The sequence below is a fragment of the Drosophila takahashii genome, chromosome X, assembly GCF_030179915.1.
Source record: "Drosophila takahashii strain IR98-3 E-12201 chromosome X, DtakHiC1v2, whole genome shotgun sequence".
In the NCBI taxonomy this organism is placed as follows: Eukaryota; Metazoa; Arthropoda; class Insecta; order Diptera; family Drosophilidae; genus Drosophila; species Drosophila takahashii.
In genome coordinates, this window is record NC_091683.1 from 16,613,780 (window position 1) to 16,639,011 (window position 25,232).

Consider the following 25,232-nt stretch of genomic DNA (forward strand, 5'->3'; position numbering starts at 1 on the left):
GTGTGGTCGTGAGTGTGTGTGCCACACAGGTGTGCGCCGCTCTGAATTCGCCGTCGCTTACATCACTTGCTCTGGATGTGTTTGTGTGTGAAATAACGTTAGTTATCCGTTGGCAGCGCACCTGTGCGGGCTAAAAAGAGATGGAGCTCGGCCTGCCTCTCTCGATCCATCTATCTATCTCTCTCTTTCGCTCTGAATCTTATTTGCCATTCTAAGCGCATTCTAAGCGATCTTCGGCGCTCTCTCACACACACATTCAGATGGAGGAATCGGAAGAGATAGAGGGCAGGTGAATGAGACACCGGGAGAGCAAGACGCACACCTGAGAGCGAGAAATGCCTGCGTTGCCAACTATTTTGCCGTTTAATTTCGCTTATATGGGTACTTTTTTTCCATTTTACTTGCCGCTGATGCTTCTTCTTATCCGGCTCGTTATTTCTTCTTATTGTATTCACCGCGGTTCTCTTTTCTTCAATATACACTCACACAGGGATAATAATGATGAAATTTTTGAAGGGCCATGGAAACAAACTATTGGAATCATCATCGTTTTCAACCACATAAAAATCTAAAAAGATTTTTAATATTTTCTCTCCTTGCAATTTCAAAGGGAAAATCAAAAGACTTAGGACACGAACTTGCCAAAAGATTTGAATTAACCGAAAGTTTTTTGAATGAATTATTTTATAAAAAATATATATTTAAAATTTGTATTATTAATACGCTAAATATTTTAGTATTTGAACATTAATGGTTTGCCCTTGATAATCAAAATCTAAATTTGGAACTCTGATTTTATATAGAATTTATTTAAGCAAATACTGGTTCGAAAAGATATAGGTATGTTTGAAAATTTATGTTTTTTTAAGTTATAAACAATATATATTAAATTATTTAAATTGCTTAACTAAAAAATTCACAAAATTAACTAATAATAGTTTTTCTAAATCTTGATTTAATTTACCGATCAACCCAAGCTCTAAGTACAACAAGTACAGCTCTCCGGATCGAGTAAAAACCATCTCAACCGGCAAATGGCCAAGGCGAAGAATCTTAATCATGATCATCGTGATCATCATTATGATCACTACCTTGACTCTGAGGCGAGAAAGAGAGGGACAGAGAGAGAGTGCGCGAGAAACTGCATGAGAAACGTTATGTGAGCGAAATGAGGCAAAGGCAAAGGCAAAGGCAACAGCAACAGCAACGCACACAAAACACTCTCACTCTCTCTCACACAGGTGCGCTCGCCAGGCCGTTTCGCCGTTTTTTTCTCACCTGAGCAGCGGCGAATATCTCGTTATTTTCTGACTCATACGAAAGCGAAGTTTCGCTCTCTCTCTCTCTCTCTCTCTGTTGCTCTCGACTTACGGTGTTTTAAATTCGCCGTCTAACTGAGTTTGTTGTAGCGGCGAGATCGATCGGTTGACTTTGGTTTGGCCTAACTGACTACCTCGAATACAGTAAGTGGCGAGCCGGCGTTGTGAATGCACGTGTTTTCGCTTCAACTCACCTGGGCGAAATCCAAAAACCAAAGCAAACTATAAAACACACAATATACAATATCTTAATACGAAAACACTGTGTTGTGCATCATACAAAATATGATATACTGAAATACATCAAAACAAAAAGATACAAATTTTTTTCAAGTAATTTTTTTACAAGTGCGCAGAACAAAAAAAAACCAAGAACCAAAAAGTGTTTGAGAATTCAAAATAACTGGAGAAAAACATATATTTTCTCAACACGAATTTTTTGACAAATTATAAAAAAAAAACAACGTTTTTTCGAAGAAGAATTTTAAAAACTCAAAAAACCCTGCTGAAAGGCACATTTTTTCCAAGTGTTTCAAGGAAAACAGAACATCAGACAACAGAAAATTAAAAAAGGAAATTACCAAAATAAAATACAACATTTCCAATTGACTATTTTGAACTTGAAGAACAGAAAAACTTGCAAAAGACATGAAGAGGGCCAAACAAAAGTTGACTTGAGCTCGGCTCATGACAAAATCAAAACTGAAATTAAACAATTTTTTTTTTTGAACGCAGTGGACGAGCGGCGAACAAACATACACACACAATTGGATTAGTGTTTTGTTTATTTCGGACCCACTGTGACTGTCCCTCGTCCACCAATTGCAACACAAATAAAATCGTCGCGTGTCGCCGTCGCGTTTCGTTTCGTATCGTTTCAATCGCTTATCGTTAATCGCAAATCGTCAATCATCCGATAATCCATCATGCCGAAGATTTTCCTGATCAAAAATCGCCTGCATCAGCAGCAACAGCGTTTGCTTGAATCGCAAAACTTGCTGCAGCACAAAAGCCAGGATGACGAGCGCCTGGTGCCGCCCCTCAGTCCGAGTGGGAGTGGCAGCGCCAACTCGCCCACGCCCACGCCAACGCCCACCGCCCAACCACCGCCGGAACCGCAAGGTCAGGGGCAACAGGTGCTCGGACAGGTGCCCGATGCGGATCAACAGCCGCTGAGCCTGACCCGCAAAAGATTCCACCACCGTCGCCACTATTTCGGGCAATCGCGCCACAGCCTCGATCATCTCCATCAGAATGCGAACCTTAATCAAGCACAAAATCCTGCGGAATTGGAAGTCGAGCGCGCCACTGGCCAAGTTCAAAATGGTAAGTTAAGATTCTCTAAAGAAAAAAATCAGAAATTAGAAAAATCCTAGACTTTTGAAAGAAATTTCTTGTTGAGTTTTCGAGACCAAATCTTAATACCTTTGGGTTTGTAGATAATATATAGCTCTTGCTGGCACTTCAAAAAAAGTGGAATATTCAATCCCAATAAATCTAATAAATATGAAATCATTGTCAGATTCAGTATATATTTATATTTCCAACATACTAAAAGACATCTGAATTCTCGTTGTCTTTCGTTTAAATCGTTTGGAATTCTCTTTAAAAAAACCTAAGAACAAAGCAAAGAATTTTAATTTACTTAAATAAATAATTGCTACAAATCTGTCAGTCAGTTCTTTTTTCGCCGTTGGCATATTGGCAAGCGTATCTATTGCCTGGAAATCTTTTCAGATTTCAAGCTTCACTTTTGGGCAGCTTTTTGTTATTCTTTTTCGCCCACACCATGACGAACTCGTCCCCAGTGTATCTTTGTATCTTTGTATTTGTATCTGAACTGTCTATCTTCCATTCTCCTAAGCGGAGCTATGGGTTTACTTCGACATCAATCACTTTCATTGAATTTCGTAAGCATTTTTATTTCGTTTCATTTACTTTTTGGCCAAAAGCCCAACCAAAGTTCTCCAGTCTCAGTTCTGTATTCTGTTTTCAGTTTTCATTTTATTTTTTTGCTTTTTTCTGGTTGTCTGTTCTGTTTTTTTGTTATATAATCGCAGCCCAGCATGCTTATTAAGTCATTTCGTTTTTCGATTTAGGCGCTGGTCCTAGGTTAAAGGTTTTAAATTTTCATAAATGATTAGGCGAAGAGAACTTTCTTCGATTCTCGGGCGGGTTTTATTAATTAAGTTCGTTTCGATTTTATTTGAAAGTGAATTTTGTTCTTCGTTCTTTCGGCGTTTTTTTGCTCGAGTCTTTTGTTTCTAAGCCTTCTTAACTGCCCTTTGTCTGGCCTTAATTATATCTATATTTATTTTCAACCATAGCGAGCTATAGCTTCACTTCAACAGAATCGTCTCTCACACGCAGCCTCATAATTTTACCCCTTACACGGGCATTATATTTCATGGTTATAGCTTATATATATATATATACATATTATTTCCACGGAGAGCGTAGAGTGCTATATACATTTATTAAATTAAATAACACGTTGCGTTCTCGGTTCCTCCCGTTTTATCGCCGCCCAAGTTACCTTCGTCTTCTCTATCGCCTATCCACTTAAAAATGTATTATGAACGCTTCCGCTGTATAATTTTTTATGATTTCTGCGGATATTGTAATGGAAGCTATTTGAAGGGAAATCGTTTCACAACCTTATGTACTCCAAGGAAAATTGCAAAGGTGGTTAAAAATAAACTGCCAAGGAGAAGTAAGACTTTGTTAATAGATATTTTCATTAAGTAATTATTGCAGCATTTTAAATTCCTTAAGATTTGCTTTTAAACCAATCCTCTGCTCTTAATAAATGTTACCTTACCCTTTTCCCATTCTCATGCTGCTCTGATTTCACAAAGCCCTCTGGTCACACTGGCTGTTCACTTTTTGTTCATTTACCGCTTACGGTTCGTGTTTTTCTTGCCTTTAGTGGGCTGTGCCCATGGCCAAGAACTTCACACACTTGAGCGCACACTCATACACCAAAACCCAAGCAAGAACGAAAGAAAAAAAAATTATATAACTAGGAAAGTACAAAGTAATAAAAGACGGCTAAGAAAAAAAAAATCTGCTCTCGACCAGGCAAAAGTACAAGTTTTGCCAGAAGATGAAGAGCCGAAGAGCCAAACCCCAAAGCAGCGAAAAGAGTGTGGAGCAGAAAAATAACTCTTTTTTTCTGCTTTTTGTTTGGCTTTGCAGCCTAGACTTGCGCTAAAGTTCCAACTACACACAATGACTAAGAAGATCATCATGATCATGATCATGGGAGCCAAGTTCAGTTGGGGAGGTGGAAAAGGAAAAGAAAAAAAAAGGAAAAGGAGGATGGGGATGAGGACGTTGGGTGGGGTGCATTGTAGGCACGTCGTCTGCCATTTGGCCTAAGCAAAGTCAAGGCAACTGGCCATAATAAAACTTGTAGAACCAGTCGAAATGAAGACTGGGGAGAAGAAACCCACCAGAAGAGCCAGCAGAAAAAAGCCTGGCAAAAGAACAGAGCTTGTGAAATGCTAAAGGGCCTTGGAGGATGAACATTGCAAAAGAACGAGGCAAAGATGCCCGAGAAAACCAAACTGAAGACTGAACTTCATGCATATATGGGCATGAATTCCTCCTAGTTTTTTTCTTTCGTAGCCCTACACAGCTGGAAGTTATGAGCATAACTTCCTGTTACATTTTTCTCTATCTCCAGCCAGCGATCTCTTTATGCCGCCAATTTCTCCTTTTGGGCCCGCTAGTAAAAGTCAATAAATAACCGAAAGGAAATTCATTGATCGACCGATCGAGTGATAAAGAAATTTCCAAAAAATAAAAAGAAGAGCGATCCATGCAAATTCTGCAGCTGTTAGAACTGCAAGTTCAATTGCAAGCACACACAGCTTACACGCAGATGTTGCAATCCTCGAGCGGAAGTTAGCGAAAGGTTCCCTTGAAGACCTCGCGACCCTTCTCCAGAGACAAGTTCAGCGAACCCTCACAAACAACACTCACCGTGTCTCAGAAAAATAAAAAAAACCGAATAAAAAAAACACAGACGACGACGAGTCAAAAGCAAAAGTCAAGTGGTAAATGAGGTAAATGGTAAATGCAAAAAGAGAAAGAAAACAAACCCAAAACCCATTACTTCATAGTGCCGCTGAGATTTTCTTTGGAAATCAAATCAATTCTATTGTTTATTCAATTAAGCGCCCGATCCCCCAGTCGTTTCACTCTCAGATCTTCAACTAATTGGAAGTTAAGATGGGCATCTCCACTTGATTGAACATATGTAAATGGATTATAGATACCTTTCTGCATTGATTAATCAAATCAAGCCTCATATTGGTAACCCTTCTCATTGGAGAACGAAAACTTTGAGTGCTGTCGAAATGTTCTAAATGGAAAAAATATTTCCGAATCCATGGGTGTATAATAAAAGTACATTTATAATAAAAAAAAAACAAATAAATAACATAATTTAATTTTAGGAAGACAATTTATAAAGCCACTTGGAGAATACCAAATTCTAACATGAAATTCCCTATTGGCAAAAATTTTAAGATCAATATTAATCTTATAAATCAGTTATTTCCATATTTGAGAACAGAATTAAGAAAATTGCATCGATTTCTTGGCTTATTTTAATTTCCCAAATCTATTTAGCCAGCCCAAGTTCGCTGCCTAAATCATTTGTAATCGAAAGACTGAGGCAGCGAACTTGATTTCTCCAATAGGCAGCAAAAATGCGTTATTTTTGGCTTCGCTTGTTTTTTTTCCTTCCTTTTTCCCTTGTATATTTTTTGGCATTAGTTTTACCTGCCGAAAGGCTGATAAAACAATGCAACTATGTATGGGTGTGTGTTTTTGTGGATCTACCTGTGCCGAGGGTTTTTTTTTAATCTCGCAACCAAAAACGATATTTGACAATCGGAAAGAGGAGAGAGAGAGAAAAGCGAAAAAGGGCAACCAGAGAATCGGAGAATCCGAATCCTGCACACCTCGATAACATTCAAAGCCGAGATTTATTTGTGCAGTGAATCAACAAACAAGAACACACGGCACAAAGGAAACGGGAGAGAGAGAAAGAGAGAGACTGAAAAAAACAGGTCTCAAGTGCTGCCAACCGAGAAGAAGAAGCACCAGCGGCAGAAGAAGAAGAGAGCCAGAAGAACGTAGAATATACATTTGAAAAAAAAGGAAGCAAGTTTTTTTTTGTTCGCCTTCGCTGGGTGTTTTTCTTTTTTTTCCGTTGCCTCTTTTTGGTATGCAGTTGAAGAAGAACAAGATGAATAAGAAGGAGCGATGTGGAAGAACAACAAAAGAACGAAGAAAGAACGAAAGAAAGATATATATATATATTCTTGATCATGAGCAATGATCAGCGCAATGATGATGATGATGGTGCGTGTATTTTCTTTGTCTTTGGCCCTGTCTCCCTCTCCCTCTAGCATACATATATCTATCCCCCTTTGTTCTTCTGGCATGAAAATGCATTATTTCTCCATGGGCTGCAACTATTTCTAATTGAATTACCTTTTGATATGGATAGGCAATGATAAGATCAATGGAAGTAGTCAAAGAGGAGTAGAGAAAAACACCTAACGAAAAAATAAACAATAAGAATGATTTTAAGGATAGATACAACCCATTAAACACATTTACATGCAAGTAATAAATGTGTAGAAATACAAATCGTATAATACAAAATCCAAAAATATATTTTCAAATACTTACATTGAATATAATAATAATAATATTAACATAAATACTTGAAATATTTTTAATTCATACGATTTACTTTTAATAGCTTGCCTTTTTCCATAAATAAATCGGATCGGCAGAAACGCAGACAAAACAAATAAATTGACAAAAATATTTGCAATTTTTGTCTCAGCTTTTTCATTAATTTCTGACTGTTTCTGCAATCGCACAAGTGTCAATAACTTGTAAATCGCTTGGGCTGCGAATTTCTTATAATTTTCGAAAAAATTATTATTATCAACTTTTATGCAGCCGAAACGGGGAAACTTGTTTCGTTTGATATATTTTTGTGTATTTTTAATTCATTTTTTTTCTCGATTTTTTCTTTATTGTTTTAAACACGTTTTTATAACATTTGTAATCAAAGCAGCAAAAAGCACAGGCCACAATTAATATAGAACTCGTTTTCATTCTCGTTTGATGTTAACAACAGCAAAAACAACAAAAAGTTAACTGTTTTTTTGTGAAATATTTGCGTTTTTGTTGGCAGAAGATCGACGAAAAAAAAAACACGTTTCGGCCGGGCCAAAAACCACAAAAGGCGCGAGAGGCAGCGAAACGGTTTTTATTTGCTCTAACCGAAAATAAACATGTGCAAAAAAAATGTATAAATGATGAGGTGAGTTTGGGGGTGTAATTCCATAAGTATAGATAGATAGAAATGTATTCCAATGGCAAATCATTTTCAAGTGTGCGAATTTATCTAACATAATTACCAATTAGATCAGGCTTAAATTGTTTACATTCTGTAGTAATGGGCTTTGAGTGCTTGACTTTAAGCAACAAACCCTTGTAGGAAAAACATGATTTATCTATTGATTGTATGCAAATTGGTTTCCGCCTTAAGGTTTTGCCTTAGTTTTAATTGAGTTTGGCATAAATTAAGAAATTCCAAAGACCTTTGAAGGGAACAATTCAGTTAGAAATAATTTACTACGGTTTTAAAATGATTTAAATGCTTATTTTTGAAGCAAAATCTATTCAATTATTTCTTTATTTAAATCTAACAAAGTAATACTATCGAATACCCTTAATTTCCATTTCCCCGAAAATGCGAAATGCGGTGACCACATTTTGCAGCCATTAAAATTGACACACAAATTTCAATTTTATGCAAATCTCTCCAGGTAAAGCTACAAACAAAAAACTTGTAAAAAAAAAAACGAAACGGAATGGCCGAGAAATTTCACAAATCCATAGGTTTTAAGCATAATTGAATAATGGGGGGCCATTTGGTGATACTTTCTGCTTGCGGCAGATGAGCTGCGTAAATTGCACAATTTCCGATTGAGACAAAGGTTTTGTGTTTTGGCCTCTGATGAAATTTCTTTTAAACGACAAAAAATCGAAACTTCGATAAAATTTCACATATCTGCCAAAAAAGCAGAAGATCTATATATGTACGTCCGCATTAAATATACATGGGTGTATGTATATAAAGGCAACTGAGTGTGAGCTTGATCAGTTTGTCAATGGCTGCGTTTGTCAAGCCGAAAGCTGGGGAAAAAAACCAGTTCAGAGGTGCAGCCTCAGCCTCCAATGCAATGTGCTTAACGCATATGGTATATCGCGGATCGCGGATCGGGGATCGGGAGTCGGGGGGTTCCGACTATATAGTACGAGTTGTCAATGCTTTAGTTAGTCGTGCGAGGAAAAGAGAGACAATCGCAGCTAAATGCAGTTTCATGCAGTCATTCATTCATTCATTTAGTCAGTCACAAGTCAACCCTGACCTGAAAAGAGTTATGTATCTGTATATATTTTTATGTATATATGTTTGTATGTAATGCACGCCTGCATGTCTGTTTGTATGCAGATGTTTGTTTTGTATGCAACTTTTCCGTTGAGATACCATATGCGATGATCTCGCTCTTTTCTCTCGCTTCCACTCTGCAAATGCATCTTTATCGCACCCACATATTATCGACTTCGAGTGGGTAGCAATGTAAATTAAAATGTACCTGTTGCTTGTAGACTTTGCTATGACAATTTCTATGTACAATACTTTAATAAAAATGTTATATATTTTTATAATTCTTTTAATTACTTGCAGATAAAATATATATTAATTTTTTGAATTTTATTTAAAAAACCGCAACCTAATTTTCAGCTTACTACCATTTAAGGAATTATTTACATTTAAATAAATTTTCCATCACGCACACACACGTGCATTTATTGACAAATGTCAAATATTTCAATATCAATATCAAGTTCGTTGCCTAAGTCTTTTGTTTGCCGATGGACTGCAAGTGAAAATTACCAACAAACACAAATCGAATAATACTAACAGTAATAATAATAATAATAATCAGACAGCAAACCATGCGCAGTGGCAACAACAACAACAACAACAAGCAACTATAAATAAAAGCCAAGTAATAAATGCTATGCACACACACACACATACATACAACAGTGGGACACACATGAAATTGAATAAAAAAAAAACGAAATAAAGAAAAAAAATCTACCGGTTTTCAAGGTTAGGCCGCTTTAACTGTATTAACACCGGGTCCGTAATCACAGCAGCAGTTACGTCATAATGAACAGAGCGGCATTTACAACAACAACAGCGATCATTTTTTTTTTCTTGTTTTGGTTGCGGCTTTGGCTCATTTCATTTTTCAGACCCAAAATAAAATTTATACGCATAATTTCATATTTGTAACAAAATCCGAAAAATGGAAAAAATGGGGGAGAAGATGCAGAGAAGTGTTGTAAGTGGGTGTTTGCTTAACATAATCTCTCGTTGTTGTTTTCCCCCTCAACTTGTTTCGGTTTCGTTTTTTTTTTCTGTATGCAAATGTGGGTCACCCAACTCCTGGAAAACAACAAAAAAAAAGAGTTTTGTTATATGTTTACAGTTAAAACAAGCCAGAGCGCTTCTCTTGGCTTTTCACTCTCCGTTCGCATTTAGCAATATATATTGGGATATTGAGATATTGAGAGCAAGCGTTAAGCAAGTCGTCGGTGCTCATCATCATTATTGATTTTTTTTTGTTCATGCTTTTGTTTAGTTGCCTTTGCTAAAATTTCAACGTGCTCGTTGCCGTTGACAGATGATGATATTATGTTGTAATCGGGGGCCTATATAACGGTATGGCAAGGTTAACCAGATGCGGTTGAACAAAAAAAAATGCAGCAGAAGGTGGAAACGAACACAAAGGGAAAATGTAATTGTAAAGGGAAATGTACAGAAGCCTTTGGAAAATCGAAGGTTTAAAGTATAACGAACTTTTGAAATTGGGTTGTTAAAAATGCAAGTATATTTATGAAGAATAGAATAAAAATAAAAAAAAAATAAATATATAAAACTATTTATTGAAACAATCAATAAGTTACAAAATGAAAATAATGAGGTCAACCAGCCAGAAGTTAAGAATAAACTTAATAAAGTACGCCTGAAAAAACAGGCTTAAAAGGAAATAACATCGCTTAATTAAGCTGAATATAATATATATATGCAAGTAAAGTGATCCCGAAACTAGTTTCTTAAAAGGTTCATCACTTGTCTCATTAACAAGTGCCTGCAATTAATTAAAAGCCACCTGTTTCGAAGGCTAAGGCGAACCCCTGAAAGAATTAGTTACCTGACTGATTCCTCAGTGTATTTTACGCTGCCTGTATTGCATTTGATGAGTTTCCGTTAGGTTTTTTGTTTCGTTTTTCCAATCATTACACTCATACGCCGCAAATGAGTTTGTCAACTAAATGTTCGTTGTTGCCATTTTTTCAGTTTTTGCTCTGCTGTGAAACTGGCCAATACAAATATAAATATTGATATAGACAAAACTCACACGAACAACGAACGAACACTTGCCAATTGAGAAGCGTTTTTAGAATGAATATATTATATGCGTTGACCTAAATCTAGTGTCTCATTTGTCTGTGTGTCAGTTGCACAAAGAAGCATGCTAAATAGCTACTAAAACCATACAATTGCAGTTGGGCGAATTGAACAATTGTTTGACTGATTGACTGACCGAGGGACTAAATGGACTGACTAACTGACAAAAAACGAAACAAAAAACAGCATCGAAGGCTGCAAATGTGCATGTGCTAATTGTTACGGCCAATAGAGCCCACATATGACATATGCCCTACTATTTATGAATATCTTATGTTTAAATTCCAAGACTTTTAATAAAATTGTATAAAATATTTGAAAAAATTAAAAAATAATATTCCAAGTCATACAATTTGAAAATTATTTTTAAAACCGCACCTGCCCATTTTTTTCCAGCTCAGTTACCCAAAGATTTGTCAAAAACTATGCACGTAAATATAAGCATTTATACACATAGAACCGAAAAGCGATTTTCCGTTCACAGTTCGTGCCTGCCTCATTAACATTTTCCAGTGACAACAAAAACAACGGGGTGCAGCCTCCTCTATTTTTTTGTTTTATTTTTTTTTTTTTGCCGCTTTGGCTTACAAATCATTTAACGCAATTGCGTTAAAACTTTGCCCCATTCAAATTCACAAGCAACAAAAACAAAAGAAGATAGCTAGCTGGTGTGCAAACTACAACTGTATTTGTTTTTTTGCATCTTCGTTTTTTCCTTTTTCGTTATTATTGTTAAACAGTTTGTTGCACTTTTGTTTAGTGCGTCCTCGATTTGTTTGTAAAGTTGGCTTAAATGTTGAGTTAGGGATGCTTTCGATATAGATATCGATATACAATATAGTTAAATTATATTTTCTTTAATTCTAATCAAATGATCAATCTAAACTTTTTGTATTTTCTGGCCAGAATAATCGAAAAATCGATGGACAGCCATCTGTTTGTGCAGCATATTTGGCATTTGTCAATGTCACATTTAGTTCAAGTCTAAGCGACGACATAACAGCACAAATTGCAATGTAAACGAGTCAAATGAAAGAGAGCAAGGTTAGCATTGACATTAATACCAAAAAAAAACAAAAACAAAAAAGCTAACAACAAATTAAAAAATACATAAAAGCTGCATTAGAACAGCAACAACAACAACAAGCAGTGCCTACTGGCAGCGAATAAATAAAAGCAACTGTAATTAGCAGCTGCACAAAACGTAGCACATGTCAGCATAGCTTGTTTGTAACTGTGTAGGCTACACGAAGAAAAATTACTATCAAATGTTCTGGGTGTCGGAAAAGGAATAAAAATATTATAGTGTAACAAGGAAATTTGAATATCAACATGGATTTATTTACAATATCAATTAGAAAATAACTAGAAGGTATAATCAACATGGATTTATTTACAATACCCATAAGAAAATCTTTTGTTTTAAGAACCCAATTTAATCCTTTTTTTCGTTCTGTGCATAAATGTTGCTGCTCGCACACACAAACACACTTAGCACGCGGACCATATCCATGTGGTTTGCAATTTAAGACGCTTCAAGTCGGAGGCCCTGAGTGGTTGCCAACGTTGATGATGACGAACAGCGATATCTCACACACTAAAACATTAAATGCTTAACCAACATTTAGCAGCGGCCATAATTCGTTGCAATTTCGACCTTGAAAACGAAGCAGCAGCAGCAGGAGAACCACTAAAGCAATTCTTTGGGGGTTTTTCAAGGTGTTATAAAGAAAAACTGTTTAAAATACAAGGAAATCTGATTATATAACAAATATTTAGGTAATTTTCGTCTCACTTTTGCAAGAGAATTATTTATCAAAACAAAAGACTTGGAAAACAAACTTAAATTAATGTTTTAAAATACTAAAAACAAAAGACTTGGGTGCCAAACTGGTAAAACCCCAAACAAAAAAATAAAAAACACAAAAAGAACCCGAAACCATCGCCCAAGCAAGCGCATAAAAAATGTAATTAAGTTAAACGAAATTATTTTGTTAACGCGTCGGCAATTTATAATTCATATACTTAATACATATGTGGAGCGAACACAACAGGTCATGTTTATTAAGGCATATATAACAAAAACAAGCGGCAATCGCGATGGGCAGATTTTCGAGGATCGATAAAACTTAATTGCATGGCACTTAATGCATTTTAAGTTTTGCGGCCAGCGGAATGAAATGAGTGGGTAACCCGAGACGGAAGGGCCTAATAAAGACCTTGGAAGCCAAAGGCCCTTAGAAATCGAACTATCAACGGCAGCAGCTGAAGCGGAAGAAACCCAAGAAAATAAACCTAAATAAAAAAAAACCAAATTGGGCGTTAGAGACAAATTCATTTGGGGAGCGAGAAAAGGAGCCCATAAATTTATAGACTGTCCCGAGGGTCTCCGATCTTGATCTTGATACAGGCAAAAAGTTAAGAGAGTAAAAAAAAGAATGAAAAAAAAAACAATATCCGATCGGATCGGATCGTGTTGCAAATGGGTTGGCACAACACTTGGGTCCTTTTGGCATTAGAATTGCTAAACGCTGCCAGGATCCGCAGTTAAAAAAGTAAGGAAAAGGGTTCGCTGTTTAGGCTTTTACACTACACTACATAATTTGTAAGGGAAACGCGCGGACATTAGGTCATTTGGTCAGCGGGGGAAAAAAAAGGAAGGATCGCAATCGGGATCGGTGAAAGGACCTGGGCCACAAAAAGCACCTGTTAGAAGCTCAAACTTCCTCTTCCTTCAAACGGATGCATTCATCAATTTGGCAGGATCACAGGAAGCTCCTTCCTGCCGTTCCTTTACTTTTTTTCTTCACCCTTTTCTTGACAAGGGTTCTGCATCTGCTATTCTATTCTTTTCCCTTTTTTTATATTTTTTTTTTTTAGTTTTTTGCTGGACATTTGAAAAGGAACAGAACAGAAAACACGCACTTGTCAGTTAAGCAGCGAATTGATTAGCTGTCTGTCGGCTAATCGATGACACTTCCAGCCACTCCATCTCATTTGGAAGCCAACGCATTCTTTTTTCGCATTTGTCAACGTTTTCCGTTTAGTTTCATGCTCTATTAAATTCCGTTCGACATTTGCAATCGTTTCGGTTTTTATTTTTTAGGTTGGCTTTGCGAAAGCAAAAGTTCGGATGGGTGGCTGCTGGGGTGGATCGATGGGTATTTAAAGTGGGTCGCCAGCCGGAGATTGGCCAAAGGTTCATGGGTCAACGGAGGGCTGACATTGCCCCATTGCTAGTTAATTGTAAAATACCTATGGGTATTTGTCAAGTTTTAAACTATTCATATCAATATTATGTGAGTTTTTATCATATTGATATGAAATCGTATCATTTTGATATGAAAAATTGATATTTTGTTCTCTGTGTACTAAAAACACAAACTAAAACTTAAATCTCATAACAATATCTCTTCCCAAATAATCTTCAATTTAAATACACAATTAATTACATTTTTATCAGAGATTTACCGGTTGTATTATCTCTTTTTTGCAGCATAACCCATAGCAATTATCTGGCAGATTCGATCATTACTAAATATTTGAACAATAGCTAATCAAGAGAACAGCACCTGGTGCATGTTGTTAGTATTGAGGTCAATATATGATGCAGCACAATGATCAGCGTTATTAGTATGAATAAAATAGTGAATCCAAGATGTTGGGTCTCTGGATCTGCTCATTGTTTAGCCAGCTATATATACATATAGTTAGATATATATTATATACACAATATATGGGCAGAGCTGCTTGGAAAACGTTGCCGCCTCTGTCAACGTGTTTGGCATTTGCAATTAGACACACAGAACCAATCGACAAAAAATACAACAAGACCAAGAAAAAAAGGTTACCTTACAGGGGGAGGCAGGTGGGTGCGGGTGTGTGAGTGCCGTCATCGAATTGTCGTGCATGCCAGGAATTCAATATGCGATAAGCTCAGAATGCGTTTGGAATTTGACTAACATCGCCATCTCTCTTTCTCTCACATCATCCATCTCTTTCTCTGCGGGAAAAATATAAAGTTTTATTAAAGTAAACAATTAAATAAAATTTAAAAGTATTTATAAACCAACCAGTTATAAAAGGTTATATCTTTATAAGGGAAGTACAAGTTAGGTGTCACCGGCATAAAAATTAAAAATATGCTAATACATACTTCCAAAAAATACCAGAACCAGAAGCTCACAACTAGGAACTAAATACTTACAATGTCTACATATTACATAGAAACATCGCCACCCACTCAACGGGCTCTACTTCATTTAAATCACCTGGAAATTCCCTCAGAATACTGAAAGCCTGGGTTCATCTACCCAATTAGCAGGCGGCAAACCCGTAAAATCAAAATCCATACGTACGTAGTGGGCGCGAAAAATACAAAACAAAAAATGTACTATATTACGAATTCTAGACGACAACTTCAACGGTTCGGATCGAAAAGCTCTGCTTTGTCGGCATTGTCATGCACAATTTACATATCTATAGTATAGTATAGTACACGGACAAAAAAACAAGAGAAATTGGAAAAAAATTTAAATAATATAAAGAAAAAGAGAGAACGATTTTTTTTTAAATAAAAATTACAACATATATTTTTAAATCCACACAATACTATTTATAGGAATAGAAAATATGAAATTATTATAGATATGTTTTATGTTCAAAATTGATCAATTATTAATATATAAAAAAAATTTTTAAAGTGTACACGTACACACAAAGTTATTTCACTTTTTATTTGAACTCGTACTTTTTCTACGCTTTGCCTATTTGTTTTATCTTTTTTTCTCAGTTTTTATTCCTTTTTTTTTGTCAATTTTTGTTGTGTGTTTTTACGACGCATTTCGCGCTAGACGAAATCGGTGGAAGCCGCCGATTTCAGTGGGGCATAAAATTTAAATTGAAAAGTTCAAGCTCGGATGCGAAAGGGAGGGCGCGAGTATGTAAATCGATTTACGGTAAAGGATAAAACGTCCAATGAACTCTGCCGTGTTGGCGAGAGCGAGACGGAGACAGAGTTCTAGGCGATCAGCAATTGTTGCCCTCACTGTTTAGCTGGAAAAAATTCTAATTGTTTTAGTGTTTTTCCTTTTTTTTATTTTCTCACTTTGTTTTAATTGCTGTTGGCTCGAGGTCAATGTTTGTGCTTTGTTGTTTTATTTTTTTTTTTATTGTACAATACAACTTCAATTGAAATTCATTTCCTCATGGCAGCAACACACAAAAATGATACAAAAAAAAAAACAATAACAAATGACGCCTTTTTCGCATTTCATTTTCAACTTGAAAAACTCAAGCTCAAACATGTTTTCTATGTGTGCTTGTGTAATTATAAACATTTTACAATTCGCCTTGACCTTAACACAATAAAATAAATTACAACTATGGCAATGCAAACGCACGCACACACACACACCGAATACCGATCGACTGAAACTTGTAACATGCATGTAAAACCCATGTAAAATGTAAAGGGTGGGCGTGTAGAATGTGGGCGTGGCCCGTCTATTAACCCATTTGAAACATAAATGGCATGCCAAGCATTTCGCAGGGGGTGGGGAAAAATGCGTTAAATCGGCAAGGCAATCGATCAATTATTTTCTAGTTAACAGTGGTACAAAAATGTAATATCTTTTTAATTTTTTAATATTTAAAGTTTTAAAAATATGGACTTAAAAACAAATAAAAAACCCAATTGTTTAGACAATTTAAAAAGTTATGTATGAATGTAAATACTTACATACATATGTAATATTATGCATGTTTAGCTGCATGTGTGCACATTTGACAGTTAGAATTTATGAGACGCCGACTGCGCAGCGACTGCAAAACTTGGCCATGACCAACAGAGCGAGATAGCGAATGCGTGATTGGCATTTGTAATTGCACTTACACAGGTGCATACATACAAACATACGTTTGCAATTACACACTCGCAAAAGGGCCAAGAAAAACAGCAACAACACACACACACACCCACGCCATCGAACACACATTGGCAAAAAGCCTTGATCTTGATCGAAACAACTACAGTAACAAACTTACAAACTTACATATTACTTTGCAGTGTTGTTGCTGGCTCGCCTGCTTTTGGCTTTGGCTTTATTGCACTTGTTTTGATTTAAAGCCAAGACGGCTTTTAGTAGCTAACCTTGTCTTTGCCCGTTTTGTCTTTGCACTTGCACTTGCAATGGGCGATTGATAAATAATAAAGAAGAACAAAAAGCGCAACGCCCTCGAAACGGATAGTTCGAAAAAGCATCGACAGAGGGCGCTTTCCTCTATAGTGCAAATCACAGGAGAAAAGGAAGATGAAGAACTTGAGGAAGAACACGAGTAACACTGAAAAAAAAGCTTTATGCATTTCAATTCTTTGAGTTTCAAATTTGAAGTTTTTTTAACTCATTTTTTTGATCCATCTGTAATTCATTTCTTGTTCTTATATTTAGAAATTTTTAATTATTTGCTTTTAGTAATGGCTAATAATCAATTCTTTTTGAGTCCTTAACTTTACCTTCCAATTTGTCCAATTGGAAACCAATTAGTAATAAAACTCAAATTGCATAATTTTTTGATCCTCAGTCAGTCCAGTTGCATTTACAGTTACTCACCTTATACACCCACGCATACTTACATACACACGATTACACTTTTTGACGAATGTGGGAGAAAGGAAAAATCTCGATTCCGATAGAAATTCCATTCCTTTTCACAGTTAAACGGCGATCGTCCAGGGCGAACGTGTAAATCGAAAAAAAGTTTCCTAATTGCTCTCATTTTCGGGGATTTTCCGTTGTTTCCTTAGCTCGCTCTCGAAAGTTCCATAGTTCCGTAGAGTTGTAATTTTCCTTTTTAGTTTGCCAGGTAGTTTTCAATGCACATTCTTATTAATCCTTATTTTTCTCCTTTCTTTTTACAGAAAACTTTGCGGCCGAATTACTGCAGCGTTTAACCCCAAACGCCAACACCACCACCACTGTAGCTGCACAAAATAATATTGTTAGGCCAATAGTTAATGATTTGGTTAATAATAGCAAAGCCACCACCTCCGTTTTAGCCACAAAAGACTGCGCAATTGAAAACTCCCCAATTAGCATACCAAAAAAAGATCAGCGAGAAGAGGAAGAAGAAGAGCAGCGGGCAGCAGCAGCAGCAGCAGAAGAAGAAGAAGAGCAGGCTCAAAAGAGAGAGCAAGCGGAGGTAGAGAGAGAGGCGGAGGTAGAAGAGAGAGAGAGCAAAGAGGAAGAGGACGAGGAGGACGACGAAGTGGATGTGGGCGTAGAGGCGCCACGCCCACGCTTCTACAATACCGGCGTGGTTTTAACCCAGGCTCAGCGCAAGGAATATCCGCAGGATCCCGAGCCCCGTGACCTTTCGCTCGCCCAATCCTCGCCAGCTTCCCCGCCGCCGCCGCCGCCAAATCCCTGTCACTCCGATTCCGATACCGATACCGATTCCGATTCGGATGGCGGCTGCAAGCTAATCGTCGACGAGAAGCCCCCATTGCCGGCGATCAAGCCGCTTTCCCTGCGCCTGCGCAGCACTCCGCCGCCAGCGGATCAGCGTCCCAGTCCGCCGCCTCCGCGCGACCCGGCGCCCGCCGTCCGCTGCTCGGTGATCCAGCGGGCACCGCAGGCCAGCAGCCGGCTGGCCGGATTCCTCCTGCCGCCGCTCGATCAGCTCGGTCCCGAGCAGCAGGAGCCCATCGATTACCACGTCCCGAAGCGGCGGAGTCCCTCCGTCGACTCCGATGAGGAGCTGAACGCCCGCCGGCTGGAGAGAGCACGCCAGGTGCGCGAGGCGCGTCGCAGGAGCACCATTTTGGCCGCTCGCGTCCTCTTGGCCCAGTCGCAGAGGCTCAATCCGCGCTTGGTGCGCTCGCTGCCGGGAATTCTAGCCGCCGCTGCGGGTCACGGACGCAATAGTAGCAGCTCCAGCGGTGCCGCCGGCCAGGGCTTCCAATCCTCCGGATTTGGCAGCCAGAACAGCGGCAGTGGTTCGTCTAGTTCGTCCAATCAGAACGCCGGGAGCGGTGCTGGATCACCGGGATCGGGGGCCGGAGGAGGTGGTGGCATGGGCGGCGGTCGCGACGGCCGAGGGAACTACGGACCCAATTCACCGCCCACGGGGGCACTGCCTCCGTTCTACGAGAGCCTCAAGAGCGGCCAGCAGAGCACGGCGAGCAATAATACGGGTCAGAATAGCTCGCATTTCAACGGGAATCCAGCGAATTTTCTGCAAAACGCAGCAGCGGCTGCTTACATAATGTCAGCAGGAGGAGGAGGTGGTGGAGGATCTTCCGGAGGAGGTGGCTCCGGAGGAGGAGGAGCTGCCGGCGGAGGAGGAGGCGGCTCCAGTGGTGGTGGTAACGGCAATGGCTACATCAATTGTGGCGGCGTTGCTGGTCCAAACAATAATCTCGACGGTAATAACCTATTGAACTTCGCCAGTGTTTCTAACTATAACGACTCCAATTCCAAATTCCATAATCACCATCATCATCATCATCATCATCACAACAACAATAATAATGGTGGTCAACCATCCATGATGGGTCATCCCTTTTACGGCGGCAATCCCTCAGCCTATGGAATCATACTGAAGGATGAGCCGGACATTGAGTACGACGAGGCCAAGATCGACATAGGAACCTTTGCGCAGAACATCATCCAGGCGACGATGGGCAGCTCGGGTCAGTTCAATGCCAGCGCCTATGAAGATGCCATCATGTCGGATTTGGCCAGCTCCGGTCAGTGTCCCAATGGCGCCGTCGATCCGCTGCAGTTTACAGCGACTTTGATGCTGAGTTCGCAGACGGATCATCTGCTGGAGCAGCTGTCCGATGCCGTGGATCTCAGCTCCTTCCTGCAGCGCAGCTGTGTGGACGACGAGGAGTCCGCGAGTCCAAGGCAGGACTTTGAGCTGGTGTCCACGCCCTCGCTGACGCCGGACTCGGTGACGCCGGTGGAGCAGCACAATGCCAACACCTCGCAGTTGGATGCCCTGCACGAGAACCTCTTGACGCAGCTGACCCACAATATGGCCAGGAACAGCAGCAATCAGCAGCAGCAGCAGCAGCATCAGCAGCAGCAACAGCAGCAGCAGCATAATATGCAGCAGCAACATAATATGCAGCAGCAACATAGCGTGCAACAGCCGCCACCGCCCTCGTATCAGCATGCCACGCGCGGCTTGATGATGCAACAGCAGCCGCAGCACGGCGGCTACCAGCAGCAGCAGCAGGCCATCAGCAGCAGCTACCAGCAGCAACAGTCGCACCACCAGCAGCAGCAGCAGCAACATGCCGCTGCCTACCAGCAGCAGCACAATATGTATGCCCAGCAGCAGCAGCAGCAGCAGCAACATCACCAGCAGCAACAGCATCACTTCCACCACCAGCAACAGCAGCAGCAACAGCAGCCGCATCACTCGCATCATCATGGCCATGGTCATGACAACAGCAACATGTCGCTGCCCTCGCCAACTGCGGCTGCTGCGGCGGCTGCTGCTGCTGCTGCGGCTGCTGCAGCGGCCGCTCACCTACAGCGACCGATGAGCAGCAGCAGCAGCTCCGGCGGCACCAACAGCAGCAACAGCAGCGGCGGCAGCAGCAATAGTCCGCTCCTAGATGCAAATGCTGCCGCGGCAGCAGCGGCCGCCCTGCTGGACACCAAGCCGCTCATCCAAAGCGTAAGTAATCCCCTTGATCCGTCGAATAATGCCCAATCACAGCAGACAAAGCAGGGGAAGCAAATCACCCTGATGAAGACCACCACGTACACGGAGTTCGTGGAGATGGTGTCGATGGATGTGCTGGTCAAGCCGGAGCCTTTGGTGGAGACCAAACCGGAGGTGACTGAGGTGACTTTGGAGGAGGAGACAGTGGTACCGGTGGCAATACCACCGCCTCCGCCGCCGCCAGCAGCAGCAGCAACTTCGGGCAGAAAGCTGCGCGGAAGGGCCAAGGCGGTGGCCTATGGCTCCACCATGATCACGCTGATCTCCACGCTGAAATCCTCGGCGGAGGTGCCGGCCACCAAGACGGTGCATCGCACCACCTTGCGATCGCTGGCCTCGGCGGCGGCGGCCACGGCAGCGGGACTGCTGGCGCCGTCGCCCACCGTTTCCGTTTTGAATGAGAGCAAAGTCCTGCAGCGGCGCGTAAGTGCGGAGGAGCAGGCGGAAATGGGACAGTGGGGGTCTCCAACAGATTAGCCATTGAAATCTCTTTGATGTAGGGAGATATTATAGGGGTTTATTCGAATTTGAAAGCCGAATTTGATGTAAATATCATTTGCAAGGCTCTAGAAAATCAGTAAAATGATTAATATTTATAATGGAAAGAGCCTTAAATTTAAGGCGTTAAATGCGGAAAGTCCTTTGATTTTGTGGATTGATGTTCTTAAGAACTATAAAGGATTTCGTTTGGAAATAATTTCTATAGGGTTTAAAAATATAAAATAAAATAAAATACAAAATTAGTTAAAGTCTAGATTACCCACCCAAAACTTCAATTCGATCGGACCAATAGTTTAGGAAATATGATCATTGAAAGTTAGTCACCTTTTTATTTATACATATTCAGCATCCTAAAATCTCGTGCTTAAAGTAATGATTTAGAAATTGTTTTTTAATAACCTTAAAAATTAAAAAACCAAAAAAATAAGTCGAAATTGTTTTTCTTCGAAATTTCATCGTTCAAGAACGAGATTTTAAGATACACTAACAAGAAAAAATGTACTTTGTAATTTTAGGATGATTTGGTAGCCAGTTAAAAAGTTTAAATAGGGTGTTTTTTTTTTTTGAGGGCCAGTTGAAATTATATTTGTTGATATTTCTTCAATATATATTTTTTTAATTACTTATCAATTGTGTATATTAATATTTTTCGAGATAATGAAAAAACCCTATGTAACCCTTTTGAATTTCCCTCCGTTGAAAAGTTTTCAGTGCTAATTTGTTGGATCCAGGACCTGCACTCGACTTTTAACGCCGTTTCTTCCCAGGAACAAACCCGATTACTTGTTTCAAAGCCCGTTGTTTGTGTTTGTCTGTGATTGTCATATATTTTTTTAAAACCCAAAAAAAACCAAATCTTAATATGCACTTATATTAATAAATACATTGCGATTTATTCAACAGTTGGGCCTGCCGCCAGATCTGCAGCTGGAGTTTGTGAACGGCGGCCATGGCATTAAGAACCCGCTGGCCGTGGAGAATGCCCATGGTGGCCATCACCGAATACGCAACATGGATTGCATTGATGATCTCAGCAAGCATGGCCACCACTCGCAGCAGCAGCAGCAACAGCAGCAGCAGCAGGGCTCGCCACAGCAGCAGCAGCAACAGCAGAGCATGCAGCAATCGGTGCAACAGCAGTCGGTGCAGCAATCCCTCCAGCAGCAGCAACAGCAACAGCAGCAGCAGCAGCACCATCAGCACCACAGCAACAGCAGCGCCAGCAGCAATGCCAGCAGTCACGGCTCCGCCGAAGCCCTTTGCATGGGCTCAACCAGCGGCGGAGTTAACGAGGACTCCTCCTCGGGCAACAACAAGTTCGTGTGCCGCGTCTGCATGAAGACCTTCTCGCTGCAGCGACTGCTCAATCGGCACATGAAGTGCCACTCGGACATCAAGCGATATCTGTGCACGTTCTGCGGCAAGGGATTCAACGACACCTTCGACCTCAAGCGGCACACGCGCACCCACACGGGCGTGCGGCCGTACAAGTGCAATCTGTGCGAGAAGAGCTTCACGCAGCGCTGCTCTTTGGAGTCGCACTGCCAGAAGGTGCACAGCGTTCAGCACCAGTACGCCTACAAGGAGCGCAGGGCCAAGGTGAGAATGGGATTAGGGAAATCCAAAAAGATTCCTTTAACTAAAACCTTTGTTTTACAGATGTACGTCTGCGAGGAGTGCGGCCACACCACCTGCGAACCGGAGGTGCACTATCTGCATTTGAAGAACAACCATCCCTTCTCGCCGGCGCTGCTCAAGTTCTACGACAAGCGGCACTTCAAGTTCACCAACTCGCAGTTCGCCAACAATCTGCTTGGCCAGCTGCCCATGCCGGTCCATAATTAGTAAATGGATGGGATTGAATTTAGATATAGGAACTTAGGCAACAACCAACATTGTGACTTTGAAGTTTTTTGAAAACTGAAAACTGCCCCCCCGCGGAGGAAACGGAATTTTTGGAGATTATGCTTATTATGTATATTTTTGCCTAGCCCTAAGTTTAATTAGTTATAGCTGTAGAATCACGCTACTCCACTACTCACTTTGCTGTGCAAATCTGTCTCACTTGAAACTTTTGAGCCTTTTGTTTATAGTTAATCTTGAATTTTCCATTTAATGCAATTATTTTTTTTTCGGTTTACCGCTTCTTAGTCAAAAAATTATCGTAGAGCTAAGAAATGTTTTGAAGAAGCTTTGAGCAACACACAAAAATTATGGATTATCAATCGTTTATAGGTATATTACAAGAAAATATATATAAAAAAGATATAGCTGTAAGATGTTAAGAGCTAACAACCGAACAAGCTGCAAACGTTTGCATTTATTTGTCTTCAACAAAAGCAAAAACAAAAAACGGAATAGATCGCGTAGAAAAATGAGCAAGGATTAACATATTTACACACCACCAACGCATAAATATTTATTACTTAATCACAAACCACATTGCAAAGAGGCAAAACATTCGAATAAATTAGGCTAGGATACATAAAACATAAAACAAAACGTAAACTAAAGCTGTTCATAAATGAAGTCAAAGCCCCAACAATATCCAACATGTTTTGGAAGAATCGTTGCGATAAGATAATTCTTTGAATGTATATCTTGCATTAAACTTAGCTTTTAGGCAATACCACCAATTGTACTGATCTTAAATGAACAAACACTAAGAAAAACATACATTTTATATATATAAACCGATATCCGATGGTATATTCGATAAGCCTTAGTCCTAAGGTAAAATTACTCTTGAATCTGGATTCGAATTTGAGTTTGAATTTGATAACAATTGAGGGAAACTATGATTTCCCATGCGTAACATTAAACTGCATTATTATTTCTGTTTTAGCTTAACGCTTTTTTTTTCTTTTAATTTGTTGTAAGCAACAACGGGTTTTTTGTGCAATCGCTTGGTGTTGGTTAAATGGAATTAAGGATGATGACATGACAAATCGGATTTAAGAATCGTACTTTAAGGTTTATGCTGTGGGGGCTGTGCATTGTGGCGCCACGCCCACCGCCCGCTGTACAGCCCCCAAAGAAGAAGGAGTAGAATACGGCGGATATCGAAACTTGGCAAAGGAAGAGTCCTTGTTTTAATCTCCTCCCTCAATTAACTTAGTGCTTAACTAGAAAACTTTCACTCACACATGAATACACACATATATAAATATCAGTTCAGCACACACACACACAACACACCTAAATATTACCTTAAATTTAGTTAGTTAGCTTAGGGAAAATTTGAACTTGAAGAAATACGGATACGGAAAAATTGATCACACAAAATTTAACACTTCCATGAAAAATTCCAAATTTTTTTTATCACCATTATCATTAACGAATTTTGTATGAAACGAACAAGAAAAACAAAATTACAAAAAAAAAAAACAAATATATTTAATATATAACAAAATTTGAACGGAACGCAAATTTGTTTAGTTGATAATGAAACAGTTTTTTTTTAAACTATCAATTATGTATACTATATATAAAGATTATGAGAAGCGAATTAATTAATAAATATTAAATATGACAAAATAAAAAATACCTTGTTGGAATGTCTTTTTGAAAATGGGTGGGTGGGTATAAGTATATTTTCTATGATTTCTAGCAAATTTTAGTCCATTTCCATTCCAAAAGTCCAAGTAATGGAACACACTTGATCGTTTATTTTCAAATATTTTGTATTTTATTTATTTCGCTAGTTTCTTTATGTTTTGTCCTTCATTTTTTGTGTTCAGTGTTTTTTTAGAGGTTTTAATTTCGTTTTTTACAATTTTTTTCTTTGGATTTTGTTCCATTTTTCGTGTTGATTTTATTGTTGAATTTTTGTGTTTTTTTTTTGTTTGCTTTCATTTTATATTTTTTACATTAATTACTGAAATACACACACAGACACGGAATTACAATAAAATCTAGATTGTTTTTGGTTTCTTTTCGGTTTTATGCGTTTCTTTTTTAATTATTCTCTGTTATTATCATGAATTTGAATATATGTGTTTGTTGTTCTTTATTTAATTTTCTTCGAGTAGTTTTTAATGGCTTTGCTTCGGCTACTTCGTTTCTATTAGTTAAACTAAATTCTTTAA

The 25,232-nt window shown here is 39.2% G+C and overlaps 1 protein-coding gene and 1 long non-coding RNA gene across 15 annotated transcripts in view; one reads left to right on the forward strand and one right to left on the reverse strand.

Annotated features, from left to right (window-relative positions):
• The window catches only part of LOC108059197 (uncharacterized), a 28,436-nt gene extending 10,777 nt beyond the window's left edge, over positions 1-17,659 (reverse strand). For 2 of the 11 annotated variants that reach the window (XR_006412339.2, XR_006412338.2), the window contains exons 1-2: positions 16,959-17,128; positions 14,757-14,908 (exon numbers count right to left, since the gene is read on the reverse strand). This is a non-coding gene — a long non-coding RNA (uncharacterized lncRNA). The other 9 variants (XR_011419665.1, XR_011419661.1, XR_011419658.1 and 6 more) reach the window with 9 other exon arrangements.
• Positions 1,476-24,221, forward strand: ovo (transcriptional regulator ovo). 4 transcript variants are annotated; one of them, XM_070218664.1, is made up of 5 exons: positions 1,476-2,645; positions 17,825-20,595; positions 20,650-21,066; positions 22,048-22,743; positions 22,804-24,221. In XM_070218664.1, exons 1-5 carry the CDS (start codon positions 2,246-2,248, stop codon positions 22,987-22,989), a joined length of 4,470 nt encoding a protein of 1,489 aa, XP_070074765.1. In that variant the 5' UTR covers positions 1,476-2,245; the 3' UTR covers positions 22,990-24,221. The 4 variants fall into 4 exon arrangements, with proteins under 4 accessions (XP_070074765.1, XP_016999817.2, XP_016999816.2 ...); XM_017144328.3 differs by having other exon boundaries at positions 17,825-19,330; positions 19,490-21,066; XM_017144327.3 differs by having other exon boundaries at positions 17,825-21,066.
• Positions 24,222-25,232: the final 1,011 nt, after the last annotated feature.

Bases quoted from the DNA above. Each gene is read 5' to 3' on its own strand.
- ovo (XM_017144327.3), top strand. From the start codon at position 2,246: ATGCCGAAGATTTTCCTGATCAAAAATCGCCTGCATCAGCAGCAACAG. The intron at 21,067-22,047 runs GTAAGTGCGGAG...TTTATTCAACAG, and splicing joins GCAAAGTCCTGCAGCGGCGC to TTGGGCCTGCCGCCAGATCT. The intron at 22,744-22,803 runs GTGAGAATGGGA...TTTGTTTTACAG, and splicing joins ACAAGGAGCGCAGGGCCAAG to ATGTACGTCTGCGAGGAGTG.